The following is a 24,217-nucleotide window of genomic DNA, read 5'->3' on the forward strand; positions in this document are numbered from 1 at the left end:
TTTGGACTGTAGCGCCCCCCTTTGGCCAATTGGGTTGATGCTTTGTCAAACTCTCTCCAAATTGAGCTCTACCATTTGGCCAAGTTTTAAATGTCTAGGTTTTACGCTTTGGTCTACACGATCAGTTTTAGGGCATAATAATAGTAATAATAATAATAATCCCTACAATTACAATATGGTTTCTGCAATACATGTTTGAACATAGATTGTCATCTTAATTTAACAAAATGTATCTATTTATTTATTTATGCATGTATTGACGCACTTATTCATTTATCTGCAGAATATATATTTAGATACCTGACAAAAAATGTGTCCTCCATACCGATGACTGATGATGCACGTGTTCAATGCTTTTTATTGTTTTATTTAATGTAATTCGTTAATACTCTCTAAAGCTCACTGATGTAATTTAGAGTCACTGGATTATGAGACAAATCTGGATTTAGTTATATTGGTGAACGTAATCAAAACATTTGGGTTATTGTGATAAATCTTTCATTCCCTCTAATAAAATTGAAACCATCAGACTCGGCAGTTCAGCGCGAAAAACCGGCGCTCTCCCGATTTTTTTATTTTTTTATATACACGCGCTCAGGTTTTATTGGCCTCCGGAAGATGTGATGTCATGCAGCGCCTCTGTAGAGCCAATCACAAGACGGGACTAAAACAGGGCGCTGTGGGCTTTTATTCTTATTTTTATTCTTATTAAGGGGCGTATTTTTGAGTATATTTAATGACAGAGTACCGCTGTTGTCCGGGCGCTGATCTGGAATGTCACGTGCGTATTTGGAACATACATGGAGCCTGGTCAAATAATCCGATTTCACAAATGGCTCAAAGGTGGTATTTAAAAACGGTTTGTTGTAGGAAGTCACCACAGTGGACTGCTTCAGGAATCCACGGAAGACGACGCTGTCTAACTGAATATGACCGCCTTTTCTTGTCTACCCAGTGAGCAATAAACCGTAAGTTTCCAGCTTTAAAATCAGTAATCAGTTCAGATACTCAGGTGATTGGTGATGTTCGTGGAGCGCCGCAGATCTGCATGTAACACGCGCAGCAGCACTGCTGCCTTTTTCTCTCATTAGTTAAAGTAACCGGTAGAAGCAAAGCCGTTTGTTCTTTTATACTTTTTAACTCGACAGTATTTATACATACACGGATAACGCAACGCATCAGAACATGCATTGTATGATTGTTCCTCTTTTCACATTGATATAAAAAAAAAAAAAAGCATAATTTTGTTATCAAGAAACCATAGGACAGCAGCTTGACTCTCTGTGCCGTTAAAAATGGCTGACTCTCACCCCGGTCTTGCTTCAGAATTGGTATTTAGCCGCTCTGCAACCAAACTACATCACCTGGTAGGAAGGAATCCCACTGTTCTGCATGACAATTGGCCAAAAAAAGTCACGTGGTGTTTGTGTGGATTCTGATTGGCTTGCTTGCAGTAAAATGTATTTTCTGGACTATAACATGCCGTATCCCAATAAATAAATGCAGTAATCGTGTGTAAATACTGTACTCTTAACACCGTGCTGAATTTCACGGTCAAATACACAATTGCACATACTGTAAGCAAATGCATTATAACAACAAACATGGCTGCTATATATGAATTTATACTAGGCTTGTGCGATATAAGTATTTGAATTGTCCGGACACAAATTCTCACTGCTGCGATATCCAGAAATGTTTACTCTGTTTGTAATCTGACCATGTGGATATTTTTTTGTCCTTTTTTTCTAACTTGTGCTCAAGATCCGGAAAGTGATATTGGAGTTAGTACGGGTTATTACTTAGATGTATGCCTATGTTAATACCAATAAACCTTTTAGATGAACAGAATAAGCACATTAGTCTGGAATGACTGACTTTTGTGAACGTGTTTTAAAAACGAATATAAACTGAGAACACCTCTATGTCTTACTCTTACCACATCTCACTCTCTGCTGAAATCAGAATAGAATGTCTTCGTTGTCTTTGTACCACTAACAGGTGATTGATCATTTATTTGCAGTTATATATTAGTCATCTCAAATTTGATGTTTTGGAAACAAGAAAAATGGGTAAGCATGAGGATCAGAACGACTCTGACATGGGCCAAATTGTAACAGATCGAAGACAATGTCATGTGTGATAGTGATGTACTGTGTAGTTGATCTGTGGCTGTGGTTTTCAATAAAGTAAGAAGGTTTGTTGACTGCAGGAAGTTATGGAGGGAATATGGAAGTTTGCAGTGACGGCCCTGAGAAAGAAGCTGATCCTCAGTTCAAAAACTTTATGATGGAATTGGTTAAATACAGAATTTTCAGAGATTGAGCAGTGTTCAAAATATAAATGTTAGTTTACTGGGGCAGATGCTGTTTGTAAGTAGTGTTTGTGCTCTGTCGTTTTAGATGGCTCAGAATGTAGAGGGTGAAGGAGATTGTGTCCTCTGTAGACCTGCTGGTTTTGTATGCAGACTGATGTGGCTCTAGTGGGGCAGGGATAATTGCATTGGTGTGGGAGAGAAAACATCTCTTACTTTATAATGATGGGTGTAAGTGCAAAGCACGATAGTGGTTGATATTAATTCAATTCAATTCAATTCATTTTTATTTGTATAGCGCTTTTAACAATGAACATTGTCTCAAAGCAGCTTTACACAGATAATGTGGTGATTAAACATAAATATGTTCTTTGTAAGTATGTTTGTCCCTGATGAGCAACTGTGGCAAGGAAAAACTCCCCGAGATGGCATAAGGAAGAAACCTTGAGAGGAACCAGACTCAAGAGGGAACCCATCCTCATCTGGGTTGCACCAAATGTCCATTTGAAGCAGATATACAATGTTGTGGGGTACAGTGATGATGATCAGAAGCAAACTGCACTCCCGAGTCAGTGCAGCAGACCGCCGACACCAACTACAGTCCAATCCGTCCTCAAAGCACCCGTTCTACTCCGAATTAAGAGACCGTCCCGAGCTGCACAGAAGTGTGAAGATCCAAGGAGGGAGAGGGGCAGGAACACTGGTCACTGGAGCCTCAGGAGCATGTTTAACTCGACCGAAGAGAGAGAGAGAGAGAGAGAGAGAGAGAGAGAGAGAGAGTGACGGAAGAGAAGGATATGGATTATTAAGTGTAACTATTGGTGTACGAAAGTTAATGTCACTGTGCAGTTTGGACTCCGGCAAGACTCGCTATGGCAGCATAACTAAAAGGGAGAACCAGAAGGTAACACAGACATGAGGGATCTCTGGGATAAGAGACGACCCACCACACCACCGTCAACAAACCTGAGTGAGCGTGTGAATGTGAGGGACGACAGCATACAAATATACCAGTTCACCAAACACTCTATATCCATGTTCCCTCCAGATCTGTGCCTTTACCTAAGAGAAATCTACTGATAAAAGGCTTGACTAAATAAATACGTTTTCAACCTCGACTTGAACACTGAGACTGTGTCTGAGTCCCGAACACTGATTGGAAGGCTGTTCCATAACTGTGGGGCTTTATAAGAGAAAGATCTGCCCCCTGCTGTAGTCTTCATTATTTGAGGAACCAACAGATAGCCAGCACCTTTTGATCTAAGTAGGCGTGGAGGATCATACTGGTACAGAAGTTCACTCAGATACTGCGGTGCGAGACCATTGAGTGCTTTATCGTCAGTAGTAATATTTTATAGTCAATGCGAGATTTGATTGGGAGCCAGTGTAGACTGATTAAAACAGGGGTGATGTGGTCATATTTCCTAGATCTAGTGAGGACCCTTGCTGCTGCATTCTGGACTAACTGAAGCTTATTGATGCACTTACTCACACACCCAGACAGTAAAGCGTTACAGTAGTCTAATCTAGAAGTAACAAAAGCATGAACCAGTTTTTCTGCATCCTGTAACGACATCATATTTCTAATCTTAGCAATATTTCTAAGGTGAAAGAAGGCGATTCTGGTGATGTTATTCACATGAGACTCAAAGGAAAGACTCGGGTCAATAATCACACCAAGGTCTTTGACAGCCGTACATGCTGAAACAGAAACACCATCCAGAGATGCTACGTAATCGGAAAGTATTATGATATTAGGTTATGCTTGATTTTTTTTTTTCACTAGTATGATTTAATAGACTAGTATGATGACTAGACTAATTTAAGACCCCACCCAGATATAATGCTTGAGTTAAAGAGATAATAAAAATACCTGTAAAAACTGGAGCCAGTTGTTCAGCACGGTCCTTCAGTGAATGTCCCAAGACGTTCTTTTGATGTATTTACCTTCCTCAGTGCTCATTTTACATTGTGGGTGTTGAACCTGAGGGCTTAGTTGTCTGCTGTGGTAGAGATTATTGTTGTTGTACTATTGTCCAGAGACAAATGTTGTGTTAACAGGCACTTGTATTAAGATAATAAGAAAAGCATTTTTGCAGTTGGTGCTGGGTGGTCCTATTGCACAGCTGTATTATTACATCCTCCAGCTTGCACTCTTAATACTGAAGATGTGGAAATGCACATTTATTTTCTAATTTTGGTTTTTCGCAATTATTAACAATTTTTTATATATATCGCACAAGCCTATTTTTATGTAATAATTTAGTTTGTGAAAACACTCACTTATTTATGGCATTTTTAAGGTATAAAAGATTTAAAAATGAAGAAGCTAAGGAGACGAAGTTGTCCGATTGCATTGAGTAGAGGAAGAAGCAGTTCCTCCAACCACACAGACCAGGATATTCTTCTCCGTTCTCCCTCCCCATGTAGACTCAACTTTTCTATGTCCAGAGACACACTCTCATATGCGCAGTCTCAGAAAATTGTAGAGGTAGAGCTTGAGGGAAGAGTTCATCTGATTAATGTTTCTGATCCACTCAAAATCATCACAGAAGATGAAATGCTTGCACAGGACCTGACAGAGTGCAACAGCAACAAGGAGAACAGTGAGCAGATTACAGGCTATGCTCAGCCAGACCACACTGTCTCCTCTCTAAAGGACAAGAGGAAAGAAAGCAAACATAGTGGCAGGTGTAGGCGTTCTGGTGGCCAACACTTCACCCACAACCTTCTGAGCTCAGCTCATCACACTCAGTTAGTAAGCCCTCTACCTAAGCCCACCTTCCAAAAGGTGGACACCTACTCGCCATTGGAGGCTTGTCCTCTTCCTGTGGCCTACTACCGCTATGTGGAAAAGTGTAATGAGGAGCTGGAGATGAAGGCAGAATATGACATGGATGAGGAAGACATGGCTTGGCTGGAGATTGTAAATCAGAAACGTGTGTCGGATGGGCATGCTTCTGTCTCTCCGGACACATTTGAGTTATTGATTGAGAGATTGGAGAGGGAATCTATCCTGGAGTCTCGAAGCCAAGTCTTGTCCCAGAATGCAATTGATGAGGACGCTTTCTGCTGTGTGTGCATGGATGACGAGTGCCTTAACAGCAATGTCATCCTGTTTTGTGACATCTGCAACTTGGCTGTACACCAGGAGTGTTATGGAGTGCCCTACATACCTGAAGGTCAGTGGCTATGCCGACGCTGTCTGCAGTCCCCCTCTCGGCCTGTGGATTGCATCCTTTGCCCAAATAGAGGAGGTGCCTTTAAACAGGCTAGTGATGGTCGCTGGGCCCACGTAGTTTGCGCTATCTGGATCCCTGAAGTTTGCTTTGCTAACACAGTATTCCTTGAACCTGTAGAAGGAGTGAATAACATTCCCCCTGCAAGATGGAAACTCACTTGCTACTTGTGCAAGCAGAGGGGGAGGGGGGCATCCATTCAATGCCATAAGGCCAACTGCTACCGAGCATTTCATGTCACCTGCGCTCAACGGGCTGGGCTCTTCATGAAGATAGACCCAGTGCGGGAGACTGACGTCAACACCACCACATTCACTGTTAAGAAGACTGTCTTCTGTGGAAACCATTCTCCCCTTGATGCTAAATTAGGGTACAGTGAAAAGGGGGAAATCTTTGTAGGGGGTAGGGGTCAAAGGTCATACACTTTAGGGCCTACAGTTGAGCAAAATCAGCATGAACGCAAAAAGGGTTTGGTCACACAGCAAAAAAAGAAGAAAAAAAATTCAAATGGATTATCGCGCAAGTCAGCAGCGCCTCTACTACTTGTACCACAAATTCCATCCTACAGGTAAGACTGCATTTCCTTTTCCAGACTACCTATGTTTTACATTTTCATTTTGACATTTATATGCAATTTTATCTACCAATACAGAAAAACAAACATATTTCTGCTTGACTTGCCCTACTTTTTAACAGGCTTAATAAGATATGCACAGGTGTGCCAGTACAGAGGAAGAACCAATTCATGCAAAGGCTTCATAATTATTGGTTGCTAAAACGTCACTCTCGAAATGGAGTTCCACTTATTCGTCAGCTCCACTCCCACCTACAGGTTCAGAAGACTGAAAAGGTCTGGAGCCTTTAATTTTTTTATGTATCTTTATGTAGACTCATGCGCTGTATTTGGAGTTGAGTAATGTCCACACTCTGTGTCCATAGTTTAATTATGGCAGCTAAAATTAAGATGTAAACATATTTGTGAAACATTTACATTTATCTTTTTACTCCTTACATTTTAAATCATTGGGCAGATGCCCTTATCCAGAGTGACTTACAACTGAGCAGTTGAGGGTTAAAGGCCTTGCAGTTAAGGGCCCAGCAGTGGCAGCTTGGTGGTACTGGGATTTAAACTTGTGACCTTCTGATCCTTACAGAGGGAGCCAGATGCGAGGGTGCAGGCATTGAGGGTGGAGCTGAAATACTGGCAGAAGCAGCGGCAGGACCTAGAGAAAGCTCGACTATTGATTGAACTCATCCGCAAGAGAGAGAGGCTCAAACGTGAACAGGTACACAATGCAACAATTCTTCTTACTGCAAATTGATTAACAAAGAAGAAAAATATGAGCTCAGTTTACACAACTATTTTAAGGAATCAATGTTAAAACATACACTATTATAGCGCATTCAGTATGTACCAAATAGGAAACTAATGGTGATTCTGCTAAAGAGGCTAAACATGTTTGTGAAAATAGTGATGCTGGCTTAAGAAAGATGTTCTTGAGAAGAAGTAATCCTCTTTTTTGCATGTGAAAGCTAAAACTGCAGCAGCTGACTTTGGAGCTTCAGCTCACACCCTCCTTAGTACTACTGCGCTCCACACTGGAGCGACTGCAAGAGAAAGATAGCGATTGCATCTTCATTTCTCCTGTCAATCTCTCTGAGGTAAATACATGATAAAAGAAAGTAACTTCTTCCTTATAGTTCACACACCTATCTAAAGACTACAACAGCAGCTAGTTACACCAAAGTAGTTGGACTATAGATTCTCATACATGCATGCCTTATTTCATGAATAGAAAATTCTGCCCTGGTAATACTAATTAACTAATATTTATTATGTGTTTCTGACCTTATTGTTAATTTCTGACCTCTGACTATAAAATATTTCACTACATTTGAAGGGTTTATAGTAGTTATTTAAATCTTTAAACATATTTAACACATTAATTGGTTGAATCTATAAAACTAACTATAGAACATGACTGTGCATCATAAACTCATGATCACTAATGTAAGGTGGTTATCTTGTTGCTAGTTAACATGTATTTCCATGTTTTTCCATGTTGTAGGTTGAATGTACGGGGCTTATAAATCACATCATTCAGAATGTACGTACATTAAAGGAAGTTTGAAAGGTCCAACATTTGTTCATATGGTGCAACTAGCTGCTGGGCAACATGCTTTTAAAAAAATAAAGGGAAGAATTTTGCTCTGTGATACATTTTTTACCACAGGTTCCAGATTATCTGGAGTTTGTTTCTGAGCCAATGGACTTCTCTACCATGCGTGAGAAGCTGGAGGCACATAAGTACTGCTCCGTGGCAGATCTGGAAGCTGACTTTAACTTGATGGTGTCTAACTGCCTACGGTACAATTCAAGTGACACCGTGTTCCACAAAGCAGCCATGCAGCTCAAGGAAGTGGGTGGTGCTATCTTGAGGCATGCCCAGAGCCAGGCTCTCAGCGCAGGGTTTGACATTTCTACAGGCATGCATCTCCCTGACTCAGGCATCAAAGTAAACTCCAGCCAGTCCTGCTGGGACATGGGTAAGTAGGGTTTGTTTTTAAATAGTCTGCAACACTTTCAGTCTTTTTCCCAAAACAAATTTCTCTTATGTAGTTTGGGACACCCTGCATGCACGTGTATATGTATGTTAATACACAAAGAGGTCCATAAGAGTTTGTCTTCTTCTTCTTCTTTCGGCTGCTCCCATTAGGGGTCGCCACAGCGAATCATCCGTCTCCATACCACCCTGTCCTCTACATCTGCCTCTTTCACACCAACTACCTGCATGTCTTCCCTCACCACATCCATGAACCTCCTCCCTGGCCTTCCTCTTTTCTCCTACCTGGTGGCTCCATCCTCAGCATTCTCCTACCGATATAACTCATGTCCCTCCTCTGCACATGTCCAAACCATCTCAATCTCGCCTCCCTCACCTTGTCACCAAAACGTCCTGCAACGGCTGTCCCTCTAATAAACTCATTTCTAATCCTGTCCATCCTCCCATCCTCGTCACTCCCAACGAAAACCTTAACATCTTCAGCTCTGCTACCTCCTCCTGTCTTTTACTCAATGCCACTGTCTCTAGGTCCATAAGAGTTTGTATAGTGACACAATTTTTGGTTTACATATACCACTAGTAAAGATTTTAAGTGTTGCAATCAAGATGCAATTGAGTTTCAGCTTTAACTCACGGGTTTTTAAAAATATACAATTAATCATTTAGGAACATGCACGGACTGTTTCTTAATTATCTTGTGGCAAATTAAAGAGATTAAATGGTCTGTAGTTTATTCCAAGTGTGCATTTGGTGGTTATTCATGGTATCTCATTATGTGGTCCAAAGAGGAGTCAGAGAAAGTAAAGAAGGCATTCATAAGGCTGATAAAACACATTCCTACCAGAGAGATAGCAGAAAATTTAGGAGTGGCCAAGTCAACAATGTGTTTATTAAGAGAAGCAATGCAAAAGGTCCAAAAGCTCTTGAAGACCATGGAAGACAAGTAAGTAGATGATCCTTTACATAGTTAAGAAAAACTCACTCAAAAGTTTACTACAAAAACCTTTCAGTTCTGAAACAGAAATTCAAGTAAGAGGTGAATATGGAGAGGAAAGGAAGGGCTGTCAAACATAAAGGCATTAGGTTTTAATGCATGGACATTTACAGTGCCATATACACAATAACAAGCAGTGCAAATAATTTTTACAAATATATTTTATTTCAAAATGTTTTACTTTTAAGAATTGTTTACAGTACTTCCTACTGCTAGTGCTGTCAGTAGTTTTGCTTGTGCATTTTATTGTGTGTAAAAACAAAAACATAAGAGCCCACTCTCATGGTTTTCAGTATTGTACATCATTAAAACCTTAACAGACATGTAAAAACCTTTTTATTTGCAGTGTAATGGAGCAGAGTGTTAACAATAAAAGAGATGTTTTTGAAAGACACTGATCAATAGTATACATTTCAGACCAACAGTTTTGTTCCCTCTGTAATTTCTCTATATAGTGGACATGCTTTTGGACCCTGAAAATAGAATTCACATGTCTCCAGAGGCCCAGCTGAAACAACTGCTTGAAAAGTTGGACATGGTGACAACCATGTGTACCAGTGGAGCGCGCACTAAACGATTGCGACTGTTACGCAGGGAAATCAATAGTATACGTCACAAGCTCAACCGCCAGCAGCGAACTTCACGACTACTCGGTGGCAATACCAAAAAGGAAGGCCAGAAAGTAGAAGTCCCAAATAAAAAAATTAATTATGCAACAATCACTTCAGGTGCTCCCTACTTTTAGAATCTTTAATTTTTTGCTTTATCATCACTTTATCAACTTGTATGTTCTATTTTTTTGCAAGAGATTTCCCAAACTAATTTGAGTTTATGCTCTGCTGGCTTCAGTGTTAAATTTAAATATATTTCACCAAACAATTTTTTTTTTGAGAAACTAGGTATTTTTGCCTAATCATTGCTTGCAGGGTAATTTTTTTCGATATTATTTTTAATTAAAAACATTTTTTAAATTTTATTTCAGGTTTGAAAAATGATCTTAAAAAGAAGGATTACATTCGTGAGTCAGAGAATTGCTCTACTGCTTATCAAAACATCAGGTAAAGAAAGGTACTTCCTTTCACTTAATGTACATCAGAGATATAATGAGTGTGTGCGTGTGTGTGTGTGTGTGTGTGTGTCTGTGTGTGTGTGTGTGTATTATTATAATATGTGTTTTGCAATTATTAGTTCTGCACTTCCCAAACGCAGTCGAGGTAAACCATCCTTGAACAAGGTCCCAGTTGTGGAGGGAGAGAACAAAAAGGCTGATTCAGGTAGATACAAATATGAGCTAAGTTAAACTTGAATATTTGCTTCCACATATTAGGAATACTGATTATTACAATTTATTTTGGGACTGTTTATTAATTCCCAAAGAGACCAAATTGGAGCCTCTCAGCTTGGTTTGGGCTAAATGCAGGGGGTATCCTTCATATCCCGCAATGGTACGTTTTTCTGTAAACCACTCATTAAATCAACAAAACAGATAAATTGCCCAATTATCCTAATCATGCTGGTTATCTGCAGATGGTAGATCCTGACATGCCCAAAGAAGGAATTCTTCCTAATGGCATTGTAATCCCAGTACCACCGCAAGACGTGCTGCAACTGGGTGAGCGCAGACAGGTGGAGACTGAGGACAAGTTATTCCTTGTGGTGTTTTTCGACACGAAAAGAACTTGGTAAGCAACCCAAACTCTAAGCTAGAATATTTAATATTTTCTTATATTCAGATTTAGGGATGATAATAACAAGAAATGTATATATAAATGTATGTAAACAAATGTGCCTTTTTTTATTTTTTTTAAGTTTTGAATACTCTAATCAACATCGGCATAGGCAAATATGGATTCTTAATGCAAATGTATGTTTATTATTAGTGAAACCAAAATCAACATAGAGCATGAAGACAAAATATGCTTGTAAATGTTTTAAAGCAATGATGGTGTTTTAAATTACATAAATCATCAATCATAAAGGTTTAATTTGCCGGATGTGTGCATCATGGCAGCTTTTGGTGTTTGATTTGAGACTTGGCGCATCAGTAGAACAAATGTTTAGTAATTAAAAAATATTTTTCATTGTTGTTTTTTATTATTTTGTTTTATACCCGAGTAAACATACACAGTAAACAAAATGTGTGAAATAACCCAGAATATGTTTTATATTTTCAGTTCTTCAAAGTAGACACCTTTTGATTTGATGAAAGCTTGGCACACTCTTAGCATTCTCTGTCAGCCTCATGAAGTAGTCACCTGGAATGGTTTTCTGAAAATTTTGAAGTGTTCCCAGAGGTGTTGAGTGCCTGTGTTCAGTCTTTCTTGTGTCTCTTGGCCCAAGCAAGTCTCTTCTGTTCATTGCTCTTCCAAAGTAACAGCTTCTTTGCTGCAACTTGACTATGAAGGACCGAGTAGTGCAGTCTCCTCTGAACAGTGGAAGTTGAAATACGTCTACTACTTGAACTCTGAGCAGAATTTTTTCTGAGGCTGGTAATTCTAATAAACTTTTATGGTTTTGGAGACTGTACTTGGGGATACACTTAAAGTTCTTGAGATTTTTCAGGTGGACTGCCTTTTTTTGTTTGTTTCTTGCCATTATACGGATTTGTACAGTAGTTGTAAAGCACTAAACGCTATTAATCCTGTATCTTCCTCCTCTGCACAAGACAACAAATGGTCTAAAGCACATTATGAAGGCAAGAAATGTCACAAATTAACTCTTAACTGGGCACATGTGAAAGCCATTCCAGGTAACTAGCTCATAAATCTGATGAGAATGCAATGAAGCATTCATCAAAACTAAATGTAAATACTTTGGACAATCTCAAATATAAAACTATTTAAAAAAACAATTCTGGGTAATTTAACACATTTATTTGTTAACTACATAATTCCATACATGTTCTTTTCATAGCTTTCATAGTTTGCAGCATTTTACTGTAGTATATATGACTGAAATGCACAATTAAATTTTGATTTTTTATTTTGTTTTGTGGAAGTAAAGAGAAGATCGATCACTGAAAAACATTCATTTTTCTTAAGAAAAAAATTATTATAAATTCAGTTGTGACTGGGGTGGCCAGTGGAGTTCACACATGGAATACACGCAAAACAAACACCAATGTTAAAGTAAACAGACTGCATATGAATATTGCATTCAAACTGGCTTAGGTGGTCTGTCAATTATTTGACTGAACATTTTAAACTGCAAACATTTCAAAGCTGCTTTGGTGGTTACGTGTTTCTCCCTGTATTACCCAACAGGCAGTGGCTACCAATGGGTAAACTCCATCCATTGGGAATCGATGACGCTGTGGATAAACTTCGCCTGATGGAAGGCAAGAAACCGAATGTACGGAAGTCTGTACACCTGGCATATGAACGAGCAATGAAGCACCTCAGCCTTGTGCATAAAAACATGAACTTTAACCCCACCACTTTCATTGGAAGCACTTCACTGTGAGACACAACTCAAAAAGACTTCAATGTAGTGATTGAAAATGAATATTGAGATTTGTTCAGATATTTATTTTGTGTGTGAGCATGATAGCTTTTATGCATTGAATAGAAGTCAATTGTCTTTTTTTCCTGCAGTAGTCTAGGGCCTTTTGGAATACGCATAGTATTATTATATAGAATAGTCATGTGAACACGATCAAACAATTGTACTGAATTCTACTAAATAAATGTACCCAGTTATTTAAAAAAAAAAAAAAAAAAGATAAAGTAAACCTAAAATGAAATATACACATAGGATCTCACTGGTTATGTTTATTCTTACTTGCCTAGTAATAGTTAATAATCTCACTGATGACTTATTCGGGATAAAAAAAAAAGCATTCAGGTGTACACTTCCATGCAAATAGAGTTAAACCAATTAAGGCTAGTTTCTGAATATGCCCACGAGTTTGCATCTTTATGATTCATGTTTCCTGGTGGAATAATAGGGTCCTATAAAAATATTAAGCTATTCAAAATGTGAATTGAATCAAACAAAATGTTTGAGGATGATATATGTACAAGATTGACCTCAGTAAAATCATTTAATATTACCCAAAGGGTGCACAATGTGTAGATAAAAAATGGTAACTGAAATAAAAATAAATTTTTCTTTTCTTTTTTACACATTGGTCTTTACCAGTGTGAATATGCTTTCACATGTCACATTTTACCTACTAGAATGTTTAAGATAATATTAACTTTTAAGCTTTGGATTGGATTTGCATTCACAGATTTGTTGTCATGGCTTTATTATTTGAGAGAATCTTCATGTATGTATGTTTTATTTATATACAATGTATTTTTATTTATTTAGTGCATGGATTAAATATAATTTGGGACAGATCCTGCTATTGTTTATATTGAAGCATGTATGTAGAAGATATTCATGTTTTTAAAAATCTAAAATGTAAAGAAAGTACTGTGAAAGATTTTTACATTTCCTTTCATTTTGTGTTTACAAAATTCTTTAATAATAATTAAGAATATTGCATTTAGAGCACTGCTCTGCAGAGCATTACAATATTCAGCCTATACAAGTCAAAACAGTAAGTAGGTCTATATATCATGTAAACAAAGTAAATACAACTCAATGTGCCAAACATGCCTGAAAGTATTTTGTGAAGGAAAAAATAAAAACACTGTTGTTTGATATTTTGTGTCTGGTATTATTCAAGAGAACAACAGTCTTCATGATTATTGTTCATGTTGTACAATGTGTTTTTACTATGCAGTTTTGGGCACATACTTTGTTACAAATTTCAAACGAGAATTTTTTCAAGTGTAAAAAGTTCCAGAACAAATGTTATTCCTTTATTTTTAACAGTCAAATCACTTTGTTGTTTTTTTTTTTTTTTTTTGCAAGCCCCATGACCAAGCAATGGAAAATAAAACCCATAAATATCATCGAATTTGAGTGTTTACTTAAGCACCATTTTCTTCTGATTTTCTCGAGAACAGACCATGTTTCCAAAAGAAAATACAAACATTAAATTTACATGTCAGTAATGAGAGTTCACAATGGAAAGTCAAATGATTCGTTTTCAACGAGCAATACACACCAGCAAAATATAAGTTAATTTAAGATATTGTACTAAAACAAAACCACTGAAAACCCATATATATGATTAGATCCTGTACAACATACTGTAACTTACCAAAGAATTTATGAAAATACATTTGATCAATGAGTCATTTAACAAGTAAAAATAATCAGATTTGTAAATCCATTTATATACATACTGCTAATTCTAAAAAAAAGTTGGGATGCTGTGTAAAATGTAAAGAAAAACAATGCACATAACAGAAATTTGATTTAGAATAAATCATAGAAAAACAAATAAAAGAGCTGGAGAAACATTTTGAACTAAATATGTAAGTACCATGACTGGGCATAAAAACAGCATCTTAAAAGCTGAGGTTGAGTCTCTCAGAAGTAAAGATGGGCAGAGATTCACCAATCTGTGAAAAACTGCATCAACAATTTGTGGAACAATTTCAGGATAATCTTCCTTAAAAAAAAAAAGCAAAAACTTTGAATATTTCATGATCTAGAGTACATAATATGATCAAAAGAATCAGTGAATCTGAATAAATCTGTCTGCAAGGGCCAAGGGGAAAAATCTATATTAGAAGCCTAATACAGGTATGCTTATGTGATGGAAATGATGACTAAAGAGGATAGGGACTATCCAACTTCTTTTTACCAATTTAAAACATTTGCCACATCATGATGTAAATTGTGACAAAGAAGAGACAGGACTGTTGAGTAGCTAAAATCTTGTATAAAACAAATTGGACAACTTTCCCTTTCCCAAAACTCCAGTAACTGGTCTTCTCAGTTCCCAGGTGTATATGGGGATCCTACACAATAGTAAACTGGACCTGTACCAACTTTGAGATGTGTTGAAGCCAGCACATTCAAAAGTACCTTATTTATTTTGATTTTTTCATCAATAGTACATTTCCTCAGCATGTTGTTTTTCTATTAAATCATCAAACTTACATTTTACACATCATCCTTTTTTTGGAATTGGGGTTGTAATTTGATAGTGGAAAAGCACCAGATGTGAAATGCTTGAAAAACCAAGTAGATTGTAAGATTAAAATCATGTCGCTTTACTGGTTTTGTTTACTGCTCTTTCAAGGTCAGAAACTAGCTGGTTATGTTAATTGCACTTGGGCTGTAAATTATTTATGGCCAAAATATTTTTCTTGAAACCTAGTAATGGTTTTAACCTTAATGTCATAGTATTTACTAACCAATCTTATGATTTTTAATTCCTGTCTAAAAATAAGTATAAAAGTAAAATTTTTTTTTATCTAAACGCTGATTTCTTACCGATTTTAATTGCAATTGGAAAAAAAAAAAAAAAGAAACATGCTGCTCTGAAGTAACTGTGTACATTTTTACTAATGCCTTTTACCTATATGCATACGCTACACCACCAACTATAGAAGTGTGATTTTGTTTTGTTTATCAAGAATTGGAAATCTGATTGAAAAACAACCACCCACATGCAGAATCATTATAAACACAATATTTTTTTCAGAGCCAATAGTCTAAAACATTTGAAAAACATTTTAAGCCTAAAAACAGTGGGGAGAGGCAAAATAATATTACATTACCAGCTTGAAGTCACAAAAATGCAGCTGGATTTTTTTTTTTTTTTTTTTAAAGAAGAGAAAAAATAAATCAGTAGTTTAATGACCAAATGGGCATTTCACTGAAAATGCAGCTGAATGTTGAACACCAGTCGAAATGAAATAAATAAAACCATACATGTTATCATTCTGATTATCATTACAGTTAACATTATTTGTAAAGTTTTTTGTATAAATCTTTAAGGACAATTTAATCTTTTTTATTATTATTATTATTTCTACATAAAATTCTTAACAATGGTCAGTGTCAAAATATACATAATATCTACAATAAACAATTTAGATATTGTGGCAAAGAAAAAAAGAATCATGTGGAGATATATAGAATAATATTGTTACTCACTGATATTACACAAGCTTAGTCTTGGTGTATTTTTCCTTAAACAATCCAACTGCCAAACAGCTAATTTTTTTTTAGAATGTTTTAGAGTAAAACCAACTTATTATAAACACAAATTATTAAAATGAAATTCAATTCTATGATAACCTTATGGATGGAGCCTTATGTCTGATTTATTTGATTTTTTTTTTTTTTTTTTTTACAAAATCAAGAAATCTTCCATCATCCAAAGACATGCTAAGCTGTAGTATTTTTAAATCATTATTATTAATGTCAAAAATAAAGATTCCATTGCTGCTGGGGTAATGGATATTAGTGCTCTGCATGACAAATAACCTTCCGAGTGCTGAGTGTTGGTTCTAACACAAAGTTCAACAATGCACCACTCTTAGCTTTTGCTTGCATTGGATGTGGTTGAGTATTTTGGTGGATATCGTATGAAGAGTCGGTCCTCCTCCTTCTTCACCCATCGCAGCAGTTTTGTAATAGCGTTAATAGCACAGGACTTCGTTACAAGAGGGCTAAAGCAAGTATATAGCTCAAATTTGGAGGTAACCTGCAGTTTAAACAAATATATTAATAAATAAATCCATTAGTCAAACACTTTACATTCACCAAATGAAATGAAGGTATTATATGAAGAGTAATGTTCATTAATTACATAGGAATTACATTGGAATTGCAACCATTATAATCATAATCAAGTAAAGTGTGAAGAGAAGAGCAAATATGAAATGGATTCATTTTTTAGAACAGCACATCCTTATGCTTGCCACAACAATGTGCCAGCAATATATTTTTTAATTAATACATTTTTAACATTAATAGGCTACATTCACCTTACAGGAAGGAACCATATTTTGTTGAAGAAGGCTCTGATAAACATTTGCATTCACTCTGCCATGTAGCTGTATAAGAGGCCCAACTCCTGCTGCAGAAAACATGCCCCAAACCATGACACTTCCTCCTCCACTTTTCACTGACTTCTTTACACACTTTGGGTTCTGTCTTTCTCCAGTTTGTCGCCGAACATAATGTTTCCCATCGGACTCAAATAAATTAAACTTGCTTTCATCACTGAAGTGAACTTTGGACCAGTTCTCCTCTGTCCACACAACATGCTTAGTCTAGCCTTTTGATTCTTTCTGCTAATGAGAGGTTTGGTCACTGCAGAGTGGGCTTTCAGTCCAAATGCTCTTAAACGTCGAGACACTGTATGACGAGACAGATCCTTACCCTGTTCAGCGCTGAACTGGTGAGCAATTCCAGCTGCAGTGTGGAAACGACTGCCCATTGAGATCCTCCGCAGTATCCTGTCCTCTCTTGTATTTGTCTTCCGTGGACGACCAGCCTTCTTGGTGGACTTGAATGAGTTTGTGATGTAAAGATTCAATATTCTTGAAATCCCAGATTTGGAACGACCAACTTGTCTTGCTATGGCTGATAGAGTCATCCCTTTGACCTTCATCTGGACAACCTGCTGCCGGAGGCTTTCAGTCACTTAAGAACGGCCCACCATCTTGCAGAGTCAGTGAAACTGGAAGTTAGGCTGCCAGTTAAATAGGGGTTTACAGATAATCAAGGAAATTAGCACCAGGTGCCAAATTAACACCAATAACTGGGAGGTATCTGAAAGTGTTCTCTAATTTTGATCAGTGTGTTTTCTGTAAAATATATATTTTTTTTTAAATGCCTTAGTTATTTTGTGGAAAAGGTGTTCTGGTAGCATGGTATAGACAGGAGAAAAACTCCCTCAACTGTTGAGCAGTGAAGATGACATTATTTCAGAATCGTTCAATTGTTTATAAATTGTTCTCTAATTTTGATCTCCAGTGTGTGTGTGTGTGTGTGTGTGTGTGTGTGTGTGTGTGTGTATATATATATATATATATGTATATATATATATATATATATATATATATATATATATATATATATATATATATATATATATATAAGCACTAGACCACCAGGGAACCCTATAATGTAATTACATTCCGGCTAGTTAGGTTTCTTGAATACATGTCTAAGTACAAATGTATTGCCATAACAGAAGAATTTATGTAAGAAGTACAGGGGGGAGATATTTCATAATGAGAATGTAGTATGTTACATATACATTACATATTACTAATCTGTCATATACTACATTACTGAACTATCATATACTCTGTATATTGTGATTTTATTTGATCTGTATCATATGTATAGTCTCAGTTTTTATTGTCTTGTAGTCTTGTCTATAAGCTAAATGTATAGTGTTGTTATTTATATCTGTACTTTTAAGGGTCACCAACAGATGGAACCAAATGCCATGTGTGTGCTAACACATTTGGCCTAGAAAACCTGATTCTGATATAACCAGATTGCCTCCCACCACCCACTTTCAAACATTGAAACTACAATGTTAAACAGCGAAGGTCTGAGACTTATTCCGGAAAATTTGTTTCGTTATCTCTCTCTCTCTCTCTCTCTCTCTCTATAAATATTCATACTAGTATTTATTGCAGAATTTGTGAATTTCAATTAGAACACATGAGACAAAAAATTGAAGTGATTGTAATATACATTTAGAAAACCAGGTAGCCCATCTAAGAACAGCAGTTGTGTCCATCCTAGTTTTAATGTAAGGAGATATTTAATACGTATACTTAATTTAATATAAATATTTGGATTGAATATAGGAAAACTTGTCATAGTTACACAGTCTGAAAATATTTATTATATTAGCCATATGGAAAAGTACCTTATGTAGTAGCAAGAATAATCCCACTATACTAATCACCACCGCACATGTCTTTGAAGAACCTAACTAGCCAGAACTTAATTACCACAATGAGAAAATCTTGGGTGTGTCATTTGATCTCTAATTAAGTTAGCAATGTATGAAGAAAAGACTCCTGGACATTTTTGGGATACATTACATATTGCACTTCCTCAAATCTCAACAGATGTTAAATGATCACCTGATTGCCTTTGCCTGAAAGCTTAAAATATACCATGGTTAAATCTTCTAGCAGGACAATGATCCAAACATACATAATCAACACAAAAATGGTTTACTGAACATAAAATTGAGGTTCCATCCCAGTCCTGATTTATACCCCTGTCTGTTAGGTGAACGTTACACCTTGAAATTGGAATGAACTGGACAGTTTCTGTAGGAAGGAATTGCTTTAGATTCTTTGAGATATATTCTACAACTTGCTGAGGTATTATAGGAAAAAAGTTCTCTTGACAAAAAGGAAGATGTATTGACTGAAAGGTTGCCAATAACTGTGGTACACAAACATTTAAAGATTATTTTCGATAATCTGCTGCAATTGTTTGATATTCATGAAATTACAGTATTCTTGTGATTTTTTTAAACAAACGTTTAAAAACCTTAACAATAAAGGTAATTTTTCCACAGCCTGCTTTGCTATATATGTAATTTTTTTCTAATCTATAATACCACATTCCTGGCTGTTTAAGGTTTAGCCATAACTGTTAGCTGCTGTTATAGAAAATGAATCCAGTTTCTGATTAGTGAATTGTGCAATGTGGACTAAAGCTAATTAATAATTATATAGTTTTTTGATAGATAAAAAGAAATAAAATGAAATAAAAATGGCGCTAGAAGAGACTGCATTAAAGCACCCAGACAAAGACCAATATGTTGTAGAACATCATACCCAGGCCAGCAGGGTCTCTCGCGCTGCCACATGGTAGATGAGCTTAAGAGGGCGTGAAGTGTTGTGTATGCGGCCATGCATATCTCTGTAAAGGTCCAGCAGCCTCATCTTCTCCTCATCACTGTCATAAGGAGCTTCCATCTCTGGGCTAAGAGCCACAAGCAAAAAGAAGTGTGATCCAAGTGCAAGAGATGTCTAAATGATAAATGTGGTTCAGATATCTACATTTTTATACTAATTGTCAGTTTAACCACAATAAGGCCTAATACATAACCTAGATCAAACTAAATCTTGCAACAAGGAGAAAGTGAGAGCACAAAAATAAAACAATCATTACCACTAACTACAAAAAGATACAAAGAATTTATGTGCCGTTTTGTACATTTTAACTGTAAAATTCATGTAAACTAATCACTTGGCTATCTTAAATGTGTGTGTAGAAAAGACATAACAATAATCATTTCATTTCATTGCATTTGAGTTACCTGGTGAACTGTGTTAGCTGATGGTGGTTGTCCGGAACATCAAATGGCTTGTACATAAAGTGCCGGAGATCAGACACTCCCACCTGACTAACACTGTAAGACTGAGCTTTGGCAATGTAGGTAAGAGCATTTTGGGCCAGCATTGCTTCCTCAATCTTCCTTTTACACTCTGCCACTGCATAAAATGCTTCATTGTCCGTGGAGAGCAGCAGCAGGCAGACGGTGCACTCAGGTGGGTCCAAGTAGGATATGTAGGCATAAAAATAACAGTCAGGGTTAAAGCTAGGGAGGCAGATTGGGGTCCAGATCTCACCGGCCTGGAATGCAGAGGAGGCACCAATTAGATTGATCAGCAGGTGAAGGTCAGCAGGGTCCAGTTTGGCATCCTCAATAACCATCTTCTCCTGTGCAATGGTGAGCAGCTGGTTCTTGGCAACGAGGATGGAGAAGACTAGGTTGGGAGTGATAGCTTTCTGAAGTATCTGGCTAAGAGAGTCTCTGAATGAAGAGGCAACAGGTAGACAGTGCACAGCTGAAAGAAAGAAGCTAGGGTCAAAGTCAACCAGGTTTAGTAAACCATCTAGGATCTTCTCTGAGCCAGTTAGCAAGCGGCGCAAGTCATAGTTCTTCTTGTGCTCAAAGATGCGGGTGATGCTGGCTTGAGTGAGCATGCACACAATCTGGTTATAGACATAAATTAGTTCGTTGCGTAGCTGCTGCTCAGACTGATGGGTGCTGGAGACAGAGACAAGCACCAGAGGCCCCTGCTGCATGAAAACCACTGTATGTTCATCTATAGCACAAAAAAATTTAAACAACAATGGTTATAAAACAGCATTTCAAATAAAGGGCCTATCGTTAATTTGCAAATGATGGCGTAAAGAAGAATTCTACCTTAAAAATTAGTTACATGCAATCATCTTGTTAGCCCATTAATATTGTATTCATACCATTTTTATTTATTTATAATTGATTTATGATTGATGCAGTTACTATTTCACTCTGGGTGGAAAGGCAATACCTGAGTAGACAGAACGAATAACGTTGTCCCCGCTCTGAATGAAAGACACCAGAGCCATCATGACGCCCATGGTGGAGGAAAGAGCTTCCTCGCTGCCGTAGCGGGAGTAGATGGGCTTCCCAGCCTCACTCAAAACAAAAACATGCTTCCGGTGCTGTCTCCAGCTCTCTGCAGTCACATCCTCGTCCCAGTGAGAGGAAGCCTCTAGAGAAGTTTCAGAGAGAGGCGACGGAATTCTGTTTGCGCACACACCCTGCTCATCCAGCTTTCCTCGACCCAACATGGTCACTACAATTTCGCCTGTGTCTTCAGGGCCATTGTCCTTTGAAGCGTTAACAAGCTTTTCTGAGCCATCAAACACAACAGCGTCATCTTGTTGACTCTCCACATGAACATCTTTTGGGTTTAAATTGTCTGAGGACGTGTCTATCGCTTTTGACTCGTTACTGCTTTCCATTTTAGAGGGGGGCAGGAGGTCTTCCAGCTCTGAAATACTGTCTATATCATTTTCAGACAGAACATTTTGATCACTTGGGGTTAAAGAGGTGATAGGTGAGTCCGTTGTCTCCATCTTATTCAGATTCCCTGTGAGGATTACCCTTTGTCATGTCAACAGAGCAGGTACTGAGGAAACAGAGGAGAGATGTTTCTCATACAAAAGCTTCAATTCATAAAGTAGTAAACCTGTCAAGGAAAGAAACGAGCTGACAAATTATACGCACCTTCAGTGACACAATCTATAGACATTTCACAAGCAGATAAATGTAACCGGAAAACAGCTTTACACTACATATAGAATGATAAAACGCAGAGAACTTCTCCTGTAATGTACAAACGCTGTTCAATGTACTGTTTAAAATAAAGAGCAGCAGACTCTCTCTTCTTATGCTAACAAGTTAGCTAGCTAGCGTACATGCTATTTGCCAAGCAGATTCTTTTCAATCTCTCAGATAAATTAATTTATCAACTTACTGTCTATGAAAGGCATCCTTCAGGCAGAAAGTATTACACTAGGATTCTAACAAAAAAGACTTATTAATATTAATATATTATATCGGTACCGGCGATTTGTTGTTGACAGCGTTACTCCCGTCCTCTTCCGCCGCGACTTCCGGCGCGCATGCGCACAACTCAAGAGCCGATACAAATCGTTGAATCATTGTAAGGAAAGGTGAACGGATGAAACACACAGGCAACATGATAAAATAATAATATAATGCATAACAAATCCATTGATCAATTTGATATGCATTACCTTTTTTTATATGTATAAAATGTTTATTTTCTACGCATTAAATGAAAATAATTCAATATTGCAGTGCAATAAGGCACTGGTGGATTTTATAAGCATCTCTTTATTGAATATACGGAAGTCCAAAGAGGCCGTGCATTGTAATATATTTTTCTTTCTTGTTTTCTCGTGATCGGTTATTATCGATGATTCTGCGATGATGCTGCGTCTAGAACATGCTCTAATGCCGAATACACAGAAAAATGAATGAGTGATTATGAGGAAAGTGGAGATTATGGACAAGATGGACGAGCCGCTGCACACAGATGGTTATGGTTGAAATCAATGGTGCTGCTTTAGAACATGATCTTATGCCGAATATAAAGAAAAATTTAATACTGATCGCGAAGAAACAATGTCTAGATAACATAAAATGAAGTAGTGATTATGTTGAGATCACAAGAAAACAAAGAAAGAATATTATAATACATGGCCTCTTAAGACTTCCATAGTAAATAAGATAGACTTTTTTTTGTTTTATTATTATTATTATTAGAAATGCTGTTTTTATTATCGTAATTATGTCTATTATTATTATTTATTGTTGTGCTATTGCAAGAAATGAGTGCTGTGTTTTACTGTGTATTTATTAATCTTTTTGTCATAATGAAAAACTTTTATAATTCATAAACTTTTAATAAGAAGTCATTTTTACTGAGTATTAGATTATATTTAAGTAAAACTTTTAGTTTTTGTCTAAAGATCTGTTACTCCTGTGTATTTTCTTGGCTCTTTTTTTTTAACATTGTGAAGCCTAACTTTGGTGTTTCCCTGTGCCTCGTGTCTTGTCTCGAGTTACCCATTGTAAGTTTTCTATCCTCATAGAGAAAGTCATAGTTAAGTGTAAAAAGATTTAAAATATGATTAGACACCTGACAGGAGTGGATTAGGGAGCAAACGGAGATATATTTTCCTCCCACTGGGGAATATATAAATTGCACTGATTAAGTCTTTTATAGATGGGAATGGGAAGATGGGAATCAAGGTACAGAAGAGAATGTCTGATCATGTACCTGTATTTACAGTGGAACTGATTGGTATCTAGTTAGTATTACATTGAGCAGAAGAAATTAGACCAATAAAGTGTAATATGGTAATATGTTCAGACTCTAGTGCGGTTGTAAAGAGTTTGCAATCGTTTAAATCACAATCAAGGCAAGACTTAGTATATGAAGTACTGGAATGTCACACATGGATTTGTTTGATGAAATGGTGGGTGGTTTGGCAAAACTAACCAGTAAAAGAGATGCTGAAATATCAATCTTAATAAGTAAAGCAAAAGCCAAAGCAAACACATTTGAAAGAAAATTATGGGAAAGTCGCAGAGAAGTTGAGTTAGAGCAAAGAAAGGGAGACATTTATACAGCATACAACAGAAGGTGGGACAGCCAGGACCACTGGGAGGAATTACAGAGAAAACCTTATTCTCTCTAGATTAAGGATTGGACACTGCGGATTAAATAAGTACTTACTTAAATCTGTTGAACATGTGGTCCTTGAAAAAAATAAATATAAAAAAGAAAATAGATAAAAGAAAGAACAAGGAATTTCATTTAATGAACTACTGGGAAAAACATCAAATTACATTAGTTCACATTTATTAAGCTTTCTAAAGGACACTGGTCTAACAAAT

The 24,217-nt window shown here is 36.9% G+C and overlaps 2 protein-coding genes across 9 annotated transcripts; one reads left to right on the plus strand and one right to left on the minus strand.

Moving 5' to 3' along the window:
• Positions 1 to 417: 417 nt before the first annotated feature.
• Positions 418 to 13,761, plus strand: brpf3a (bromodomain and PHD finger containing, 3a). Of its 5 annotated transcripts, XM_046874885.1 has the most exons (14): positions 422 to 781; positions 871 to 968; positions 4,618 to 6,121; positions 6,250 to 6,403; positions 6,708 to 6,839; positions 7,087 to 7,215; positions 7,623 to 7,661; positions 7,788 to 8,100; positions 9,567 to 9,839; positions 10,094 to 10,169; positions 10,300 to 10,385; positions 10,489 to 10,556; positions 10,639 to 10,793; positions 12,375 to 13,761. In XM_046874885.1, the coding sequence occupies exons 3-14, from the start codon at positions 4,635 to 4,637 to the stop codon at positions 12,571 to 12,573; spliced, it is 3,111 nt and encodes a 1,036-aa protein (XP_046730841.1). In that variant the 5' UTR covers positions 422 to 781; positions 871 to 968; positions 4,618 to 4,634; the 3' UTR covers positions 12,574 to 13,761. The 5 variants fall into 5 exon arrangements, 4 of the variants coding, with proteins under 4 accessions (XP_046730843.1, XP_046730841.1, XP_046730840.1 ...); XM_046874884.1 differs by having other exon boundaries at positions 422 to 968; XM_046874887.1 differs by lacking the exon at positions 9,567 to 9,839 and having other exon boundaries at positions 420 to 968.
• Positions 13,216 to 24,188, minus strand: mon1bb (MON1 secretory trafficking family member Bb). 4 transcript variants are annotated; one of them, XM_046874892.1, is made up of 5 exons: positions 24,057 to 24,188; positions 21,294 to 21,917; positions 20,273 to 21,065; positions 19,788 to 19,935; positions 13,216 to 16,669 (listed from the first exon to the last, which is right to left on the minus strand). In XM_046874892.1, exons 2-5 carry the CDS (start codon positions 21,862 to 21,864, stop codon positions 16,502 to 16,504), a joined length of 1,680 nt encoding a protein of 559 aa, XP_046730848.1. In that variant the 5' UTR covers positions 21,865 to 21,917; positions 24,057 to 24,188; the 3' UTR covers positions 13,216 to 16,501. The 4 variants fall into 4 exon arrangements, with proteins under 4 accessions (XP_046730848.1, XP_046730846.1, XP_046730844.1 ...); XM_046874890.1 differs by lacking the exon at positions 24,057 to 24,188 and adding an exon at positions 22,355 to 23,134; XM_046874888.1 differs by lacking the exon at positions 24,057 to 24,188 and adding an exon at positions 22,266 to 22,402.
• Between the last annotated feature and the right edge of the window lie 29 nt (positions 24,189 to 24,217).

This window comes from Silurus meridionalis, chromosome 19 (genome assembly GCF_014805685.1).
Source record: "Silurus meridionalis isolate SWU-2019-XX chromosome 19, ASM1480568v1, whole genome shotgun sequence".
Classification (NCBI taxonomy): domain Eukaryota; kingdom Metazoa; phylum Chordata; class Actinopteri; order Siluriformes; family Siluridae; genus Silurus; species Silurus meridionalis.